Genomic DNA, 19,519 nt, shown 5'->3' with positions numbered 1-19,519 from the left:
ACCAATTGCCGCGTTGCGCCTGTGAATTGGCGCGATGGGCTGGCATAACTGCCATTGTTTCATTGTATTAGCGAGCATCGTAACTCGTGCATGTGCTTGTCGTTCCTTCATCTTTTGATCAGCACGTCTGCAGGCAACGATGCTGCTCTCAGAAGCCAACAGGCTGTATCTCCGTCGATTGATTCGCTGGCGAACGACAAGAGTGGTGCTGTTCTTCATACTCATGATCAATTTCCTCGACATACTCCGAATCCACAACAAAATCGTCCATGGTGACCGAGAACACCTCCTGCGCAGCGGCCGCGGGGCTGCGCGACCACGCGAGAGGATATACATTGCGAGCATGCACTGGAACAACGCAAAGGTGCTGAAGGAATATTGGAACGATGCGGTGATTCAACTTACGGAGACGTTTGGCGCCGACAATGTGTTTGTGAGCGTTTTCGAGAGCGGCAGCTGGGACGATAGCAAGGAGGCGCTGCGAGAATTGGACAGCGAGCTCGAAAGGAGAAACGTACCGAGGCGGGTCGAGGTGTCGGATACGACGCACTACGATGAGATATCCAGGGCGGACAAGGACAGAGGGGAGGGGTGGGTTGACACGGCGAGGGGGAAGAGGGAGCTGAGAAGGATTCCGTATCTGGCCAAGCTGAGGAACAAGACGATACAGGACCTGGTTGAGCTGAGCAAGAAGGGAATCGCCTTTGACAAGGTGTTGTTTCTAAACGACGTGGTGTTTACGGTAATTATATGAGGGTGGCTGAGGGTGGAGGCGAAGATGATATGGGCTAAACTTGTGGATAGGTCGAGGACGTGTTGACGTTGCTGGATACCAACCACGGAAACTACGCTGCAGCTTGCTCTCTGGATTTTTCCAAGCCGCCGTTGTATTACGATACTTTTGCTCTGCGCGATATTGAGGGAAGGGCGCACAGTATGCAGACTTGGCCGTACTTTGAGGCTAGGGACTCGAGAAATGCTCTGGTGAACCATATGGACGCAGTTCCCGTCACCAGCTGCTGGAATGGCATTGGTTGGTGGTGATTTTTTCCCCCACTAGTCGTCTGGGAAAACTAATAATCTAATAGTTGTTATGCCTGCCGAGCCCTTTGTATCGTCGACGAAGCTTCGCTTCCGCGCCGTCCCCGACTCCCTCGCCGCTCACCACCTCGAAGGCTCGGAATGCTGCCTCATCCACGCCGACAACCCGCTGTCTAAGACCAAAGGCGTGTATCTCAACCCGCGAGTCAGGGTCGGCTATAACTACCCTGCCTACGTTGCGACTCACCCCCCGGCCAAGTCTTGGGTGTCTAGCTGGGATATTTTCACCGGCCTGTGGGTGAATCGGATCAGGAGATGGACGTTATGGAGCTTTGACAGGTGGGTGGTGAGCTCGAGGGTGGGGCGGTGGGAGAAGGAGGAGAGTGGGAATCGGGAGCCTGGGGAGTTTTGCTTGATTAACGAGATGCAGGTCTTGGTTGAGAACGGGTGGGCTCATGTTTGAGCTGACATGTTTCAAGGTGAAATAGAAATCGGCATGGGCAACTGGTCTTTTTTTTTTTTTTTTTTTTAGCGAATAACAAATCATATTTTATCTATAATTGAGCGCACCTCATGTGCCTGAATCTGAAATTGTTTGTAGCACTTACCCCCTTGGCCCCTACATGAATCTACAATGACTCCTCCTGACATCTTGGTACGTGACGACGTTTCTAAGCAGGCTATTCGGACGATTCCGTCGAAACCGTTCAACAACCCGCCCGTGTAACTCCTCCATTGGCACATCTTTCCACTTCTCATCCATCCCCTTCATCTCCTCCATCCTGTTCCACACAGTAGGCAGTATCTCGACTTCTCTCACCTTGTACATCCTGGACAGAGCCTTCTTGTCTTCCACCCTGGCCGAATTGGCCACCTTGTCGACCTCTCCGTCCATCCAATCCAGCTCCTTGATGGCACGCAACACACGCCTGTTGTATTTCCGAGTTTCGGGGCTATGTACGTGTATCTGGTACATGTAAGCACGATCTGGGTCAGGCACGGTATTGAAATGGAGGTACCGGACGATGGACGAGTTGCGGCTAAGGAAGGATTCGATCTGGTAGATGTTGGAGTCGATGGGCATGCAGAAGGCGGTGCGGATGTAGCGCAGGCGGATGCGGCCGCGCAGGGAGTGGAGGGTGAAGGGGGCGGAGGCGAGGTAGAACTCGGGAGGGATGTTGCCGTCGTATAAGTCGTTGGCGAGGTCGGTCCATTCACCGAAGGGGTCTTGGACGAGGCCTTGACGGAAGCGTTCGAGATGGAAGAGGCACTCTTGGCGTCTTTGGAGTCTTTCTTCCACGGGTATGCAGGTGTATGTTGTGTAGATGGTTTGAGGGGAAGGGGGGGTGGGAGGAGAGTCGAGGACTGCAAAGGTGAATGCTGGCGAGGGCTGAGTTGGGGATGGCGGGGATGGAGAGCGAGATTCGGGTGGGAGTGAGATCACATTGATGGGATTGTCGTGAAGCTCTACGGCGTGTGGATGTGATTCCCTGTCGATGCTCTCAGGGGAAACATCGCCAGGATTGGAGGTGGAAGATGCCTTCAGGGGCGTGGCGTCTGGAGCTGGCTCTACTTGGAAGTGGGTTGTTGAACTAGAAGATGTATCGTTACCCGGTTTTGTAGATCGTTGGCCAGGCATGGTTCCGGACAGCCTGCGGCGGAGGGTGGTTGAGATACGTCGAACCAGGGGTTGACTGGAAGACCGCGATCGACTGAAGAGAGACATGTGTGGCTTTTAGATATATTGGGTTCTTCTTGGGTGATCACATGGTTCCGGAATGGCAGAGTGACGGGTGATCTTATATCTACAAGTGTCTGGGCAGGAAGCATATTCAGATGTGTTCAAATTGAACAGCATCGTAATGTGTTGGGGTGTAATGAACGTCTTGAGAAGCCGAGGGTGAATTTCGATTTCAATTGCTGTGTAGGAGACACTGGTATTCGTTGCTATGAACAAGACGATAAAAAATAGTCACCATCGTTCAGATGTATGGATCTTGGGTGAACAACTACTATGCCTACAAATTGGATCATGGTGTTTTGAACTTTTTTTACTCAGAAAGAGCCTGTTGGTCAAACGTACAGTCTTTGAGGTCATGTTAATTAAGCACTCGAGGAATGGCAACAGCTGAGGCACAAGAATATCTACAAAGCTTATCCCGGTTCAGTTTAACCCCTTTACAGCCAAAAATAGAGGTTGGTCATGAGGTATAACCATCGATCTAGATGGCCAAGGGTACGTGTAGGTTAGCCAGATCGCGAGCGACGAGGGCGCATCCCAACGCTTCAGCTCCACTATGAATAAGAAAGGAAAAAAAAAAAAAAAAAAAAAAAACTTCAGTTTCAGCTTTGAATAGTTTCATTTCTCGTATCGCAAATGTTCAGGGAATTTCGAAGCTGCCTGGAAACAATCTCGGTGCCTTGCGTATAAAAGGGGGGGTGCGAATATGATGGATAGAACTGATGCTATTTCCAGAATTTAATTCGACTGCCTGAGGAAATGGAGTCGCACGGACATGGATAGACGCGCAACCCCTTTCGTCAACGTCGACGTTTGCCGGTCCTCGGCTAGGTACTAAGGCTAAAACACAAAAAAGTACTACGGAGCAGCAGATAGAGTATGGAGTAAAAGTGCTAGGAAAGACCAAGAAAGCAAAAAAGAAACACCAAGGATTGCATCACCAGCCGACGCAAGCCCACACAAGGTTGGCGTTAGAACGGGCCAAGCGGGAGCTGCAAAAGGCCCAAAACCGCTGCGCAGAGCCGCAAACTCGAGCCAAAGGGGGCCGCGCTCCCCTGCAAAAGCTTGTCAAGGCAGCCGGATTTTGACCCAAGTTCCCCCAGTCTCCCCGCTTTCCAAACGACCCAATCTTGCTGTATGTCATCCTGAGTGAGAGCAGAATACGGTGGGGGATGGTGCTTGGAATTTGGGTGCCTTGGCAGGCTGCTCGATATGAAGCTGCGTGATTGGCCGGAAAAAGCAACAAGAGGGAAAAGCAAACGGATACGGACCACTCGTAACATGCACCATTACGGCAGATTTTTGGATCATGTGTGGCTTAGACGTGCTTCTGTAGATAGTTGCGGAAGAAGAACGAGAGGGGGGGAGAGCAATGATGGCCTGTTTCTCGCATGGTCTTGGGCCTGTATGCATTACAGTTAAGTTACATGTACGTGTATCATGCCGACATGGGATGGGATGGGACAGCAGAGCACGGCAGCGCTTGTGACGGGCAGCGGCCAATAGCTGAAGCAGACTTGCTGATACCGTGATGCTGCTGCCGGGCGTAGCCATTGGCCGGAGGCGAATCGATCTGCGTTTGGTTGGCGGCCAGGGGATGAGTCAAGCCCGTAAAGATGCATCTTCCCAACCTCGTCTTGGTTGTCCAGCCCTATGTGTGGATCGAGAGGAACAAGTGGCATTGGCCGGATTTGACATGCATCAGACAGCACAGCGCATTGTCACGGTCCTGTGAGTACATGATGCACAGGGGGGGAGGGGGCTTGAGATTGGCAACTCCCATGTCTCCAAGATGCTGCTGCTGGTAACAACACTGTAAGACAGAGCCGCCTCTACGCGAGCCCGACAGCGTGAATGAGCGATCCCATGGGCAAGAAGGGTGACCAAGTGCGAGACACTGCATGATGGAGGCTTGGGAGGTATGCATTACTGCCCATCAGCTTGATCCGGAGCGTCTTGTCAACTAACATGTCCGATGGACTACATGTACAGAATACACCTTGCGTCCAACAGTAAGTGATACTACATTAGTCTAGGCGTCAGGGGACTCGGATGTGGCAGATGAAGCAGCCAGAGCCACAGTCGTAGCACAAAGACTTGGAGATGAGTGGATCGTATGCTCCAGATGGCGCCCAAGACATACGGCTCGCACCCGGATGGTCCTGATGGCGAAGACAATCAACGAATAGAGACCAAGCATCCATGGGTGCGGACGGTGGTTGTGGTTGAGCCGCTTCGACAAGCCGGCACTAGCCACTCCAGACGAAAGCGGCCACCGAAACGAGACGTGCTGTCAATCAATCAAAATAAAAGAAAAATTATATGATAAAATAGTAAATTGGAAAAATAGAAAATCAAAAGACACAACACACGAAACAGCAGGTCGCGGAAACCTGCCAACAGCACGCAACTTGGGCGGCCGTTGTGATAGGCGGGCCGTCGAGCCATGGCTGGGCGTCTGTGCTTGGGCATTTTCGGTGATTGCCTAAAGCGGCATGGCGCACGAGTCAAAAGCCAGATGGACTCATTTGCATGGATCACCCACTCAAAGCTGCTGCTCTTCTCCATCTTCATACTGTACGAGCCCATTCAATCTTACTCGTACCCGTTGCTGCATGTATGTATGTATGATGTATGTACGAGTACACACTCCGGCCGGTACTAATGCAGCGGCACTGCTTTGCTGGCTGGCTGTCGCTCTCCGCTGCTTGTGCTTGTACTCACTCTGCTCGGGGCCGCTTTTGGCGAGGAGGGGAAAAAAAGTCCCCGGGTGGCGCCCTCTCATTCTAATACTTCATGCACTTTGATCATTCAAGCGGTGGCTCAGTCGCAGGCTTGTGGCATGGCAGGGGAGCATTGGAACTAATCCTACAGTAGTGGCGCAGGTGCAAGGGAGTGTCCAGACGAGACAAGCACGAGTAAGAGAAAAAAGCAAACAAGAAGAAGCAAACAAGCAAGGGGGGGGGATCTGAGTGTGAAGCCATGGGACGAGAGCCAAGAGGGCATTGTTGGCCTTTTTCTGCGGGTCGAAGCAGCAAGCCACACTCCAGCAAGGTTCCAACATAGATGAAAGGGATCCCTGCGCCTGCGCGAGGCTCCACGATAGGCTCAAGGCGCTGCTCGAGCTCGCACTGTCGGCACGTCACCAACGGTCACACGAGTGCGAGGTCGAGGTCCCTTGTTTTTTTTTCTTTTCGGTTTGAGTTCTGCTAGCCGTCATCGCATCGCGCTGTGGGTGGCATTTTGCGTCTTCTGGGTTTGGTGTTTTCGCAACTCGTTTTTCTCGTGAAACTGGTTACGAGGATAATCGAATCCTTCCACCGCCAAGAGGATGCAGTTAGTACTTGGCCTGCGATTATTAATAGCAGTAACAGCAATGCATGCAGTACTGTAGTGTCGGAAGCGAGTAGTAATTGTCTCCTTTTTGTCAGCGCAGTAACTACTAGCACGAGCTGCTAGCTAGCAACAAGTTCGCTCTGACTGACTGACTGACTGACTGACTGACTGACTGACCTCGTACATTGGGCGGACGAGTGAGTTCTGGCTTTGGTCCTCGAGACCCGGGGAACCAGTCCGGACGGCCAAGGTCGCACTGCTGATTTCCGACCCGGAATACACGGGAGCAAAGATGGCGTCTTGTTGCTCGCGATAGCACAGGGACCTGGGCCACTATCGCGGGTAGCTGCGTCCTCTGCCGGCTCCCTTGCGCCAGTGCAGGTGCCGGCCCCCAAATGGCCTCCAGCAACCACTGACGGCCGCCTGCAGCGGCGCCGCTAGGGACGTGCTACTGATCGATGGTGCTGGGACGGCGCTGCGCCGGCGGACATTTGTTAGTGCTCCAGGTACTGTTGCGGCTCTCTCTATCTTCGACAACCTCAGATACAGGGATGCGCCTCCTCCGCAGCGCTTACGCCTCAGCCCACACGCGCGCTATGCCCAAACGGGCCGGCGTGTTAGGCAGCAGCCTGCGGTGGGCTGAGTCCGCCTGGTTTCTCATCCGCCGCTTCTGGCTGCACTTCTTGTCGTCTTCTCATCCCTCGACCATCGTCTCTCAGCATATCCAGCGGCCTCTCGCGGTTGTACATACAGATAGAGAGCCTGTCGTCTCGTTTCACTCGTCACTTTTGTTTGTACTCGCTGCTCTTCCGTCCCTGCTCGCGCTCTGCACTCCTCTCTCTCGCGCACACGCCCCCCGGCTCTCCGCTTTCCATTCCACTCCCTCGAGTGTCTCGGGTCCTCTTCTTGGCTACCCTCCCCCCGTCTGTGCCGGAGTCCTTGCGTTCATATATCCAATTTACGCCCCGTCTCCCGTCGAGGCTTTTTTTTTTTCGCAACTCTCCGCCTGCTCTTCACATCTCTCCTTTCTCATCAGATCTCATCTCGAGACGTTTATTGCTCCTGCTCCGGCATCATTCGAGCACAGCCTACTCTCAGCGAACATCGCCTCCAATCAACCAACTACAATTGGCCCTGTTCCTGCTCGAGATTGACCGTTCTGGACACTGTCTGCTTTCCATTGACAGCCGCCACTGGTTCGCTTGCCTGTCCAGCATTGTGGGTTCCGACCGCCCATTCACATTGAGCCTACTCATTGGTACGGGTTACTTCTTCTCTTTATTCATATATCTGTCCTGTCCCCTTCCCTGCTGGCCTTGACGCCTTGACGCCTCAAAACTCGCCGTTTCCTTTTCGGTGTTTTGCATAGCCCTCGTCTATCTCGGCCCTGTGACTCACACCTCAATCGACCCTCCCAAAGAGCCTCACTGCAACATCTTCTCTATCGACGAGGAAGCTAACCGCTTGTTGCTACGCTGTTAGGACTCTTGTGGCATATCTCATACATCTTCCCCACCTAGGGAAGGGAAAAAAATCAATCCAGATCTAAGCCCGCCATGTCCTTCTCAACGAACCCCCGCAGAAGGACTCCGGTGACTCGTCCCGGTACCGACTGCGAACACAACCTGTCTCTTAAGACGGCCATGGTCCTCCGAAAGGGTGCCACCTTTCACTCTCCTACATCTCCCAACGCTACATCCTCAGACGACGACTTCGTCCCTCCTCGGCTTACGAGGTCCCAGTCTGACTTTGATGATGTCGTCGATGCTGGCCGCCGTCGTATTGCTATGACTCTGAACGATATCGACGAGGCCCTCTCCAAAGCTCAAGACCTCTCGCTGTCCGACAAGAGCCCCAGGACCAAGACACTCCGGGACACAAGCTTGCCTGTCCCTCGCGGTTTCCTCGACCTCCCCGTCGTCGACCCCGCCATGAACAAGGTGGAGTCTGAGCGACGGGTTCTCCGCCCTCGCTCCGTTCGACGCACAAGAAACCATGCCTCCGACAGCGGCATCGGCAGTTCAGTCGTCTCTACAAACGACAAGTCTGCCGCCGACTCAACAAAGAAGCCTCAGGCCACCGCCCTGACAAGGTCGGCCGCCTCGAGCACCACCGCGATGCTCCCCAGCCTCAGCCACCGCGCTGTCAACCGCATCCGCGAACACACTCTCCGCCCCCTCCTGGAGAAGCCCACGCTCAAGGATTTTGAGCCCATTGTTCTGGATGTGCCCCGACGCATCCGATCCAAGGAAATTATTTGCCTGCGAGATCTTGAGAAGACTTTGATCTTCATGGCACCGGTAAGTCGACTTCTGACCGATGATGGTGTTTGGGGTGATGCTTATCGGATGTTACGTCAAAAGGAAAAGGCCAAGTCCGCCGCCTTATACCTTGATTTCTGCCTCACGTCCGTCCGCTGCATTCAGGCCACAGTCGAATATCTCACCGACCGCGAACAAATTCGCCCCGGCGACCGACCTTACACTAACGGATACTTTATCGACCTCAAGGAGCAGATTTACCAGTACGGCAAGCAACTCGCTGCCATCAAGGAAAAGGGCAGCCTCGCCGACGACATGGACATTGACCAGTACGTACCGCGCTTTATACCTCTCGTAGACCTGGAGAGCCCTGCTAATGCCCCGTCAAGATCTGACGAGGTCCGTCTCTATGGCGGCATCGCTGAGAATGGCCGTCCTGCCGAGCTTGTCCGCATCAAGAAGGACGGCACCGCCATCTCAATGGCCACTGGTAAGGTGATTGACATGGGCGAGTCCCCCACTCCCCTCAAGCGCTCCCTGAGCGAGCAGCGTGAGGACGAGGAGGAGATTATGCGATCCATGGCCCGCCGGAAGAAGAATGCCAGCCCTGAGGAGCTGGCCCCCAAGAAGTGCCGCGAGCCTGGCTGCACCAAGGAGTTCAAGCGCCCCTGCGACCTCACCAAGCACGAGAAGACTCACTCTCGTCCTTGGAAGTGCCCCATCCCTACTTGCAAGTACCACGACTACGGTTGGCCCACCGAGAAGGAAATGGACCGCCACATCAACGACAAGCACTCGGATGCCCCGGCCATGTTTGAGTGTCTGTTCAAGCCTTGCCCGTACAAGTCGAAGCGTGAGTCCAACTGCAAGCAGCACATGGAGAAGGCTCACGGCTGGACCTATGTCCGCACCAAGACCAACGGCAAGAAGGCGCCCAGCCAGAACGGATCCGTGGCCCAACAGACTCCCCCTCTTGGTACCGTCTCTACTCCTTCCTCCACGCCCAGCTACAGCGTGCCCACACCTCCTCAGGACCAGAGCATGACCAGCGACTTCCCTCTCTACCCCACCAATGCCGACTGGTTCGCCACTTACGGCGCCCAGCCCGAAGCCATTGATGCTATGGACCTGATTCTTGAGAATCCCTCTCCTGTCTCCGCCACATCCTCTTACGAGCAGTACCCTCCCTACCAGAACGGCTCCACCTTTATCATCAACGATGAGGATATCTACGCTGCCCACGTACAGATTCCTGCCCAGCTCCCTACTCCTGAGCAGGTTTACAGCAAAATGATGCCTCAGCAGATGCCGGTCTATCACGCCCAGCCTCAACCCTGCGACACTGTGCCCATCCTGGGCCAGCCGCAGTTCTCTCCCAATGCGCAGCAGAATGCAGTACTATACACGCCGACCTCACTGCGCGAGGTCGATGAAGGCTTTGACGAGTCGTATGCCTCAGAAGGCGCCGACTTTCAGCTTTTCCCAGCGACAGTGGACAAGACGGATGTTTTCCAGTCCCTGTTTACCGAGATGCCAAGCGCAAACCTTGGCTTCTCTCAAACCACGCAGCCAGACATTTTCCAACAAATAGATTGGAGCAACATTGATATCTAAAAAAAAATCTCAAGATAAAAGATTGACAGAAACATGTCGGTAATGTCTTTGCCAGTGTACAAGATGTTACCCATACTTTACTCATTCACCACTACACTTTTGTTTTTTTAACGACTTTATGAGAGGGGTTTGGCAGTTTTAATGATTAAAGGATTGCCTCGTGTATTAAAGATTTTTTTTCTTCTCTTTTCTCTTTCTCAATCTCATTTCCACCCGGGTTGGTGCTTCATGTGGAAAGGAAGCGCTGAAACATAGCTGCATGTTTGGCCATTTGGGTCGTAGAGGAGGAAAAACAGCTGGTTTGGATATGGGTATGGACAAACATTGCGATCTCTCAAGACGCTGAAATTTGGCTTGCAGGGGTAAAGTTTGACTTTTTTCAACTCTCTAAGAATGATAGAAGATTTATCCCACCTCTCCTCGGTCTATGTGCCACTGTGACTTGATCTGGTATAGTGACGTGAATATGTTGCCTTGCTTGGTATGTAGACAAAAAAGAAGGATCAAGGTGTTGTAAGTTCAAATAATGGTACTGCTCTGGCATGCCAAAAAGATAAATTCTCCGATGCTGGGAATCGAACCCAGGGCTGCTCGGATCTTCAACTGCAAGTTGAGAGCGAGCGATGTTAGCCACTACACCATATCGTATTTCAAGATCAAGCGGATGGCTGTCGCTTGAGTCGTTGGACGGCGAGGAACGTGAAGTAGATGATAACCCTTGTGTAGAATCTAGTTCGAGTCAGTGCTTAGTAGACTACGGTACTAGTATTAAGGAAAAAAAAGAGAATGAATCGCGTGACGAACGAGCGATACGCTAATGAAGAATGGATCGGTGTGGCAAAAATAAGGGAAGTTGTGTGGAGGATGATAGACTGGGTGGTGGATGGATGAGGACAACAAGGGCAAAAAGAGAGGTTTTGACTCCGATACTGGGAATCGAACCCAGGGCTGCTCGGGTCTTTTGATGAGAGCGAGCGATGTTAGCCACTACACCATATCGGATGTGTTTCTTTTGAATGCAATTGTGGGTATTTGTGTATAGATTGGTTTAGATGGGGTGGACTGGATTTTGATGCGCTGTGATGTGAGTGTTGCTTGACTTGCATAGATATATCGAAAGTCCAACGCTGATATCGTCGATATTGTTGATATTTGTGATATTTTTTGTGGCTACGGGCTATCTCTATATTCAGTCCTATTATCTTTACCGTGATTGCCTTGAAAACCATCGCTGAATGCCTTACTTCCTGTGTGGCTGGCTCCTCACGTCTTGGGGAGGGTTAAAAATGCTGTGAAGGGGAACCAACTACACCGTACATACGGTAGGTATCTCATCGAAACAATAACGCTGTGATACTCTCCGGATTCCGTCCACTATTTACCAGACATAGCAATCAGCTAACTTCATATATATAATTAAGCGAAGAAATCGTAGAGACGCAGTCCAACTTTTCGAGGGAATACGGTATGCCTTTTTGCCTAGTACGTATTACAGTTGTACGCTTTATAGACTACATTACCTTATTAGTAAATACCTATTCTCACAGGTCTTGAGGGGAGTTAAACTTGCTGTGAAATGTCTCCACTTCCGGGTCGGAGCAGTAGAGGCAGGTTTCTTGCAGATTTTACATGCTTTTACGCCAATCAATGGAGGAGCGTCACAAAGGATGATGTAGGAAACCCACTGCTAGTCTTAGTCAATGGAGAGTGGATTACTGCACAGTTCTTACAAATGAGTGAGAGCATAGAGACACCTGATTTCGAGCTAAACTTATTCAATTGCGTTCCATTCTACTAGTAATGGGACAACAACTTTGTATCGCTGCTACCAATATCAATATAGAAAGGTGAAATTGAGTGTACATGTAATTACATCGTGAGTAGCCAATGCCCTAGTTGAGAGGGGTAATGTATGTCCACTGCTCAAAGGGGCCGGCGAGCGTAATCAAACCGCCCTGCTCACAAGCTCCGACGCCGAGAAGGGCATTGACATTATTCTATAGTTGCAATGCCGCGTCAGTATAGGCAAAAACTCTCGAAAGATGGGCTGGGACGTACAAGACAGATGGTTTCGGACGTGATGAATCGAAGGGCCTATTGATCAAAAAGTTAATATTAGATGAGGTAATGGACCAACGCGCAAGTTACGTACAAGCTTGACGCCGTAGATGTGGCCATCCTCTGCCAAAATTCCGTCTTCGAGAGCGGTCTGGGAGCTCTGGAGTGCCTCGGATGGAAATGTCGACTGGGCGCAGAGCTTATTTGCCCAGTCGACCTTGACTTGATAATCGAGATCGAGAATGGACTGAGGGATGGGGGTGCTTTCAGTTCCTGGTATGGGGTAGCAGAATCGCTGTTCGGCTGTCGCGGGGAGGACGAGGCTCAGAGTGGTGAAGATGGCTGTCATCAACTGCATGGTGGAGATGGGGTTCGGTTATTCTTAAAAATTGAAAATAAGGCAATGAAAAGGATGGTATTGATGGTTTGGTTGACTGAGACGAACTGGTGGAAGCTATATATATAGATACTCTGTTAACACTAGAGGCCTTGTCGACTCCAAGTGCATATAATAGCAATTACTGACGTTCTAGAATAGCGAATATCCCGGTTTGATAGGTGGAAGAGTTTCGATGTTTGCCATGGATATCATCTATATTAGGAAGGTTGCATTGAGCTTATGTTGTTTAAAGTCTACACGGTCGTCGTGTGGAAATCGAGTCCCTCTTTAAAGTCCGGCTCTGCACCTTAGTGAGCACTTGATGTACAAGCATATTACAGATCATCTTTAGGGAACCCTATTCTTGAAGGAGGGTCTATGGATTGTAATAGTAGCGGTACTTTGGCAAGTGAATTTTCAGCTATTGGCTACTTTTTCGCTCGTCCCTTGGCATGATACGAGAGAATATGTTCAAAATTGAGCCGGAGAACTATTTCATCCGCATTCTACGTGCCTATCAGCTGATCCAAAGGCACAAATCGTTGCTCGGATATATCTACGGAGTACGGAGTACGGAGTACACGAGACTAAATCGCCAAGAGCTTATGTGTGGTTCTGCGCTGGGCTGTGGAATTACGCAGCAACTCCCCATCGACGGTGTATATTGTGGACTCTCGACGGGGATTTCATATCGATGTATTACCAATCAGAGATATTTTTAGATGCCTGAGAACTTTAACGATTGTTATGATTGAATTAATCTTGTACAGACGGTAACTGGCTGGGAATTTGCCAGTGCGCTGCATCTGGATGAGTACGCTGAATGTAAGCTGCACGTTGTATGAACAAGTAAAGCCAAGCCTTGCAGGCCCTCAATACGATGTACGACCTAGCTTAGTACAGTACAGGTAACTTGGTGGGATCTAGATCTACTCAATAATTGCCTAAATGCATATTTATACGGGAGCGAAAGATATAGGTGCGTCTGTAATCTGGGTAAAAAGCGATGATAAATCGCCGGTTGCTGCAATAGGTCTCATGCCGTTTTGGCTAAAAGAAGTCGTGGACTTTTACAAATGCAGCTCCTTTGAGGGGGAATGATTTATGACGAGGCAATTTATGACGATTGGTTATCAGTTTAAGCAGGAAGGTTTCAGTGGAATATGATCACAAGCTTGTTTGGTTGAACGTTCGAGACCCTGCTCGTGGGCAAGCTGAACTTATTAAAGTCACAGAATGTAGATTATTTATTCTCATGTGGCATGGATATTCACATATATACCCCGCTTGGGGCGCTTTATATAACATCCACGGTAATGTGGGTTTTTAATCGAAGAATATATATGCATGCTCAAATATGTATTATCGATTTCATGACATGACATGGCTAGTATAAATAGCTTTTTCATATGCACCTCCGTCATCTTGTCCACTCACTCATACGGTTATTGCTGCAGCACCAAAGGTAAAAGACCAGAGACTGTATGACGGGCTATGCCGTGCATCAGCATCTAATTATTGCTTGTGACTAGCAGTAATGATGGGTAATCGCCATTATGTTTGTGATTTTACCCTTTAAAGATGGATGAATTCCACCTTGGATTCGTCTATAAAAACCACGCGCAGAGCCCGACGAAGCTGCCTTTTTAATAGCTCTTTCATCTTCGCCATGGCAATTCAATGATAGACATGAAGAGGACAAATTATACATTCCAGCAAATTTCTGGAGATGGGAATTTCTACGCAGCGCAAACCCTAAAGGTATTCTATAAGTTTAAAATCAGGTGTATGCCTGCCATATCTCATCTACCTGGCAAGGTGAGACTGACTCCATCCCTATGACCTGAAGAGCTCGTATGCTATGAACTATATTGAGCATCATATAGGTCGAGACTACATGTGTGAAGCTCATTTGCGGGTCCAGTTTACCGGAGTATGTGAATTTTTTCCTGAAAAAGATTGCCGCCTGGATGACGCCGAATTGGGCTTGTTTTGATCTGCTGGCAATGTCTGTGCTATTCCCGATGCTTATCTTTAGGTGTACCGAATCGCTTTGGTGGTGTTATTTGACATCCATAGCGAAAAAGTCCCTACAGGAGGATAGCATGTTACAATGAGTCCATACCGGTTCATGACGCCTCCATTGATGATACTTATGGTGATTATGTGAGACCTTTATCTATGAGGGGAAGAAATCGTGTAAGTCACCTCGGCGCTGTTGCATCCGGATTTGAAGACACAGTCATCAACGGAATTCTGCGTCCCCTCCCTTACACTCAAATCATTTCCGAAGAGTCATCCGACTATACATAAGCTATGGCCCCCCCCAACCCCTATAAGGGAAATCCGTGTAATGCATAGATTTTTTTGCCATAGCGGGGGAAACTTATACACTACACAGCTTATAGATAATTAATTTCCCATAAATTCTTAACCTACTTTCTATATAAGCAGCACGTAATACACAGTAAGAATTATACATAAGCACACATACCACTAACCCTTACGCTTAACCACTCGCCCTTACGCTTAACCACTCGCCCTTACGCCTAACCACTCGCCCTTACGCCTAACCACTAACCCTTAACTAACTACAGTGGAAATGAGTAAAATATATCCTGTGGAAAATTAATTATCCATAATCTGTGCATTACACGGATTTCCCTTACGGGGGTGGGGGTGGGGGCACAGCTTATTATGACGCTGGAGTGATCCGGCCTCGGTTTCCTTTAAATCGTCCATCTCAAGACACAGCTCCATCTGTTTTTCAGCTACATAGCAGATTACAAGGGTCCAATCAAAGGCATTCTCATATCAGGACCGATTACTACATGTACTGCGTCTATTTCCTCTTCATGTGGAGAATAGTAAGCGACGATTGGTCGCCCGCTCAATCATTTAGGCAGCATCAGCACCTTTATATCAATCCTTCCTACATTGACAAATAAGAGCAGCCAATTGACCTGACATGCGCGGGTGGGCTGTGCAGCGCGTTTGTCGCACAATTTCACGTATCACTCCTCCCCACAGCTTAATGGCTACAGGGCCCTGAGATCCTGAGATCCTTGTTACCCCAGCCACCTCTTGCTTATAACTTCTCTACTACCCATTTTGCATAGAATGCCGTGAATAGCGATACATGTAACGACCTAGGCAACAGCTCCTCTAGTCTCATCAAAGCTAGGCACACGACTATGTGCCTGAACTTAGATTGCTCATTTGGTTAACAAGCTCTTCGGCTAATCGTTGGGGGATAGAAGTATAAGTATAAATCTACGTGTTCTTATTCTTTTTCTCTCATTCATGGATGCTCTTTGTGCTTGTTTGTGAATCTTGACGTTGGATTCCGGCTGTATCGTTCCAAATCCCGTCATAGCGGTCTTGCTATTATGGACGGCAACGTGGAAGAGGTCGTTGACCAACAGCCACACGCGGAATGTCATGGCGACAAAGACTCTAACATTACTAAAGAGGTTCCTCCAAATAATGAAGCCCCCTCCCCTCAGGTTTCAAACGAGACCGATGATACAGATAACACAGCAAGCGACTCAGACAACGAGCTTCCATGTGCGACAACTGTGACTACCTCATCTGAAGATGCAGATGAAAGAAAGACCGACTTGGAATCTACTGCTTGCCCTGAACGGGATGGCCAACAAGTAGCTGATATCTCTTCGGTAGCGGATGATGAATCATCTTCACAAGCACCGGCCACAGAGAGCACACACAGTGACGAAAAAAGTCAGGATGCCAGTGAGACACCTGCTGCTAGAGCCGAATCAGAGTCAACAACTCCTACGACCAGTGATGGAGATGAGGCAAAAGACGCCAAACCAACAGAGAGCAAATCTCAAGATGTCGTTGATGGGGAAGATGAAGACCAGACCAAGCCCAGCAACAACGAAGATGAGACCAAGCCCAGCAACAACGAAGATGAGACCAAACCCAGCATCGGTGAAGATGAGATTAAGCCCGTCAACGAGGAGGCCAACAATTTGCCACCTCTTGAAGAAGCAGATCAAAACGAACCTCAAAAGGACAACGAATATGAAAACCAATCTTATTCTTACCCTAAACCCAAACGAGAGGTTGATCCTGCCACCATATTCTTACCGAGATCGCCATATTTCAACCCCTTTGATAACAACGCACCTCTACGCCGTGGATCCATTGATGGCATTCCTCCTCTAGATGATACACCAGCAAATGACGAACCCCCTGTGGAGTCATTTGCGAAAAGAGACTGGATGCGTCAGAAGGAGAAGCTGGGCGAGAAGAACGAAATCCTCGATGAGGTGATGGAAATGGTGGGACTTGAGTCACCAAAGATGGCTTTCTTAGAGGTCAAAGCCATGATTGATGCGTCGCAAAGTCGACAGGGGAAGTTGAGACGACAAGATCTCAACCTCGTTCTAGTGGGAAACCCGGGAACCGGTAAGGCGACCAATTCGTCCTCTGCTTTTCATTATGGCAGCAGACAGAGGAGAGCCACCAACTGACAGTGTTTTAGGAAAGCGAACACTGGCGAGACAGTATTACGAATTTCTTCGTGGTTGCCATGTCTGGGGTCGAAGTTCGGCCTCTAATGTTTTTGTAGAAAAATCAGGTCACACGCTCTGCCAGAAAGAACACATAGGGGATCTCAGAGATGCTCTCACAGGGGTGGGTCAATATCTACATGCTGACCAGGCTTCTTAACGGTTTACTGAATTTATAATAGGTACTATATATCAGCGATGTGGAGTTTGCAGATAGATACTCACGGGCATTGCTAATGGAGATATTGAAGGGCATCTCTGAAAAGGTTGTCGTTGTCCTTTCAGGATCTTCCAACCGCATCCCAGAAGTTCTAGGAAGCTCTCCAGCAGCTAGATGGCTATTTCCGCGCCAAATACACTTTGAAGACTACAGTGACGATGAGCTTCGACGAATTTTTGTTCAAATGGTTGCACAAAACTCGTTCAAGATAGAGCAAGGGTCCCTGGGACCATTTCCGCGCATACTGGCTCAGCGCGTTGGCCGTAGCCGCGAGGAACATGGATTCGGAAACGTACACGAGCTTCGTCTGGCTTATGGAAAGATACTGGAGCGACAATCGACCCGCATTCGAAAGAGGATGTCGGAAATTGAAGACTCATGGACTGAGACGTTGCCGGATGAACACTTGTTAACGGGACAAGACATCATCGGACCCGAGCCTGAGGACATCCGAACAAAGAGCGAGGCATGGAAAGAACTTCAAAAGATGGCTGGCCTGGAAGACATCAAGTCAGCCGTCGACCAGCTCCTCAGTAGGTCAAAGATCAACTATCAAAGGGAGATTAACGGCATGAAGCTGCTCAAGACGTCTCTCAACCGGATTTTCATTGGACCTCCTGGCACGGGAAAAACCACCGTGGCCAAGCTCTACGGCCAAATCCTGGCTGACATTGGTTTGGTCTCCAGCCGAAAAGTCATCTACAAGACGCCGGGCGACTTCATCGGCCAGTATATCGGCGAATCGGAAACCAAGACCAGCGCAATTCTTGATGCGACCAAAGGCAAGATCTTGATCATAGACGATGCGCACATGTTTTACCAAGGCAATGAACTTGGATCCGGCGAAACAGACGAGTTTCGGCTGGGTTGCATTGATATTCTCGTCTCCAAGATCCATAACAAACCAGGGGAAGACCGTTGCGTGATCCTCGTTGGATACCCGGATAGGATGGAAGACATGCTCCAAAAGTGCAACCCAGGGTTACGACGGCGGTTCCCGCTTGAGGAAGCCTTCCGATTTGATAACTATGATGACAATCGTCTCCAAGAGATTCTCGACATCAAGATGGAGGAGGACGGAATCAGAGCCTCGCCTGAGGCCATGAAGGTCGCATCAGAATTACTGCGGCGGGCAAGAGATAGGCCAAACTTTGGCAACGGCGGTGATGTCGTCAACTTTCTAAACCAGGCCAAGGCCAGACACAGGGAGAGAATGTCGAAGATCACCGATGTCGAGAAAATGGACATTGTGCTTCAGCCCGAAGACTTTGATCCCAAATATGACAGAGGTGCCACAGCTGCTGGAAAGTGTCGTGCGCTCTTTGATGGACTTATTGGATTTGAAGACACTATCCAGCGCTTCCAAACATATCAGCGCATAGCTGAGAACCTGAGACGCAACAACAAGGATCCTCGTGGCATCATCCCGTTCACATACATCTTCAAGGGTCCTCCAGGCACCGGAAAAACGCACACTGCTCGCATCATTGGCCAAATCTTCTATGACATGGGGTTCCTCTCTACTAATGAGGTGATTGAGTGCTCTGCAACACATCTCATTGGAAAGTATGTCGGACATACCGGACCCAAGGTGGTTGAGCTGTTTGAGCGGGCGTTGGGAAAAGTCTTGTTCATCGACGAGGCATACCGCCTAGCATCTGGCGGCCATGACAGCTTTTCGAATGAAGCAGTTGGAGAAATCGTCGATTGTATGACCAAGACACGCTATCATCGAAAAATGGTCATTGTCATGGCCGGATATACCCACGATATGGACCTTCTCATGAAGGCCAATGCCGGGCTCCGGGGACGATTTGCTACGGAGATAATGTTCACTCCCATGGACTCCGAGTCTGCTTTGAAGCACCTTTGCAATCTGCTAGCCAAACAGGATATCCAGCTTCTGGAAGCCGAAGACGGCTCCAACGTTCAAGAAACTGGAATAATGATGAACTTATTCGAGATGCTGGCCAAGACAAAAGGCTGGTCGAACGGGCGAGATATGCAGACGCTTGCCGGTGTGGTGACGGAATATGTGTATGGAAATATTGATGGTTTTGAGCAGTGGCAAGGCAGAGGGTTGTGCATTACGAGAAAGGATTTGATCAGATTGATGAGGGATATGCTTCAGCAACGAATGAAAGGGGGAATGAACGAAGTAGTACTAAAGGAAGTGGACTAACTTACAGGTAGCTTATTTAAGAGACAGAGGGAAAAAAATCTAAAGAGATACCAATACGATTTACATGTACCTATGATGCTCATAATGAACTCGTTGAATCTGCACTGCGTCTACCAATCTAGCTAGATTCCATCCTTACAATGACAGTA

General features: G+C 49.9%; 5 protein-coding genes across 5 annotated transcripts; 3 read left to right on the top strand and 2 right to left on the bottom strand.

Annotated features, from left to right (window-relative positions):
• Positions 1–139: 139 nt before the first annotated feature.
• Triagg1_324 (CAZyme family GT69) lies at positions 140–1,504 on the top strand (the record flags this gene model as incomplete). Its single annotated transcript, XM_062898242.1, has 3 exons — positions 140–742; positions 805–1,033; positions 1,089–1,504. 3 exons carry the CDS (start codon positions 140–142, stop codon positions 1,502–1,504), a joined length of 1,248 nt encoding a protein of 415 aa, XP_062760674.1.
• Positions 1,505–1,660: 156 nt separating this feature from the next.
• On the bottom strand, positions 1,661–2,767 carry Triagg1_322 (uncharacterized protein; the record flags this gene model as incomplete). The annotated part of the gene is made up of 1 exon (XM_062898230.1): positions 1,661–2,767. One exon carries the CDS (start codon positions 2,765–2,767, stop codon positions 1,661–1,663), a length of 1,107 nt encoding a protein of 368 aa, XP_062760672.1.
• A 4,907-nt stretch (positions 2,768–7,674) lies between these two features.
• On the top strand, positions 7,675–9,993 carry Triagg1_321 (uncharacterized protein; the record flags this gene model as incomplete). The annotated part of the gene is made up of 1 exon (XM_062898219.1): positions 7,675–9,993. One exon carries the CDS (start codon positions 7,675–7,677, stop codon positions 9,991–9,993), a length of 2,319 nt encoding a protein of 772 aa, XP_062760671.1.
• Positions 9,994–11,885: 1,892 nt separating this feature from the next.
• Positions 11,886–12,409, bottom strand: Triagg1_320 (uncharacterized protein; the record flags this gene model as incomplete). Its single annotated transcript, XM_062898208.1, has 3 exons — positions 11,886–11,990; positions 12,052–12,087; positions 12,146–12,409. The coding sequence occupies 3 exons, from the start codon at positions 12,407–12,409 to the stop codon at positions 11,886–11,888; spliced, it is 405 nt and encodes a 134-aa protein (XP_062760670.1).
• A 3,410-nt stretch (positions 12,410–15,819) lies between these two features.
• On the top strand, positions 15,820–19,370 carry Triagg1_319 (uncharacterized protein; the record flags this gene model as incomplete). The annotated part of the gene is made up of 3 exons (XM_062898197.1): positions 15,820–16,864; positions 17,028–17,092; positions 17,151–19,370. 3 exons carry the CDS (start codon positions 15,820–15,822, stop codon positions 19,368–19,370), a joined length of 3,330 nt encoding a protein of 1,109 aa, XP_062760669.1.
• Positions 19,371–19,519: the final 149 nt, after the last annotated feature.

The sequence above is a fragment of the Trichoderma aggressivum genome, assembly GCF_033847375.1.
Source record: "Trichoderma aggressivum f. europaeum strain CBS 100526 chromosome Unknown scaffold_001, whole genome shotgun sequence".
NCBI lineage: Eukaryota > Fungi > Ascomycota > Sordariomycetes > Hypocreales > Hypocreaceae > Trichoderma > Trichoderma aggressivum.
The sequence above is the reverse complement of the archived record's forward strand: the minus strand, read 5'-3'. Positions and strand labels throughout refer to the sequence as shown.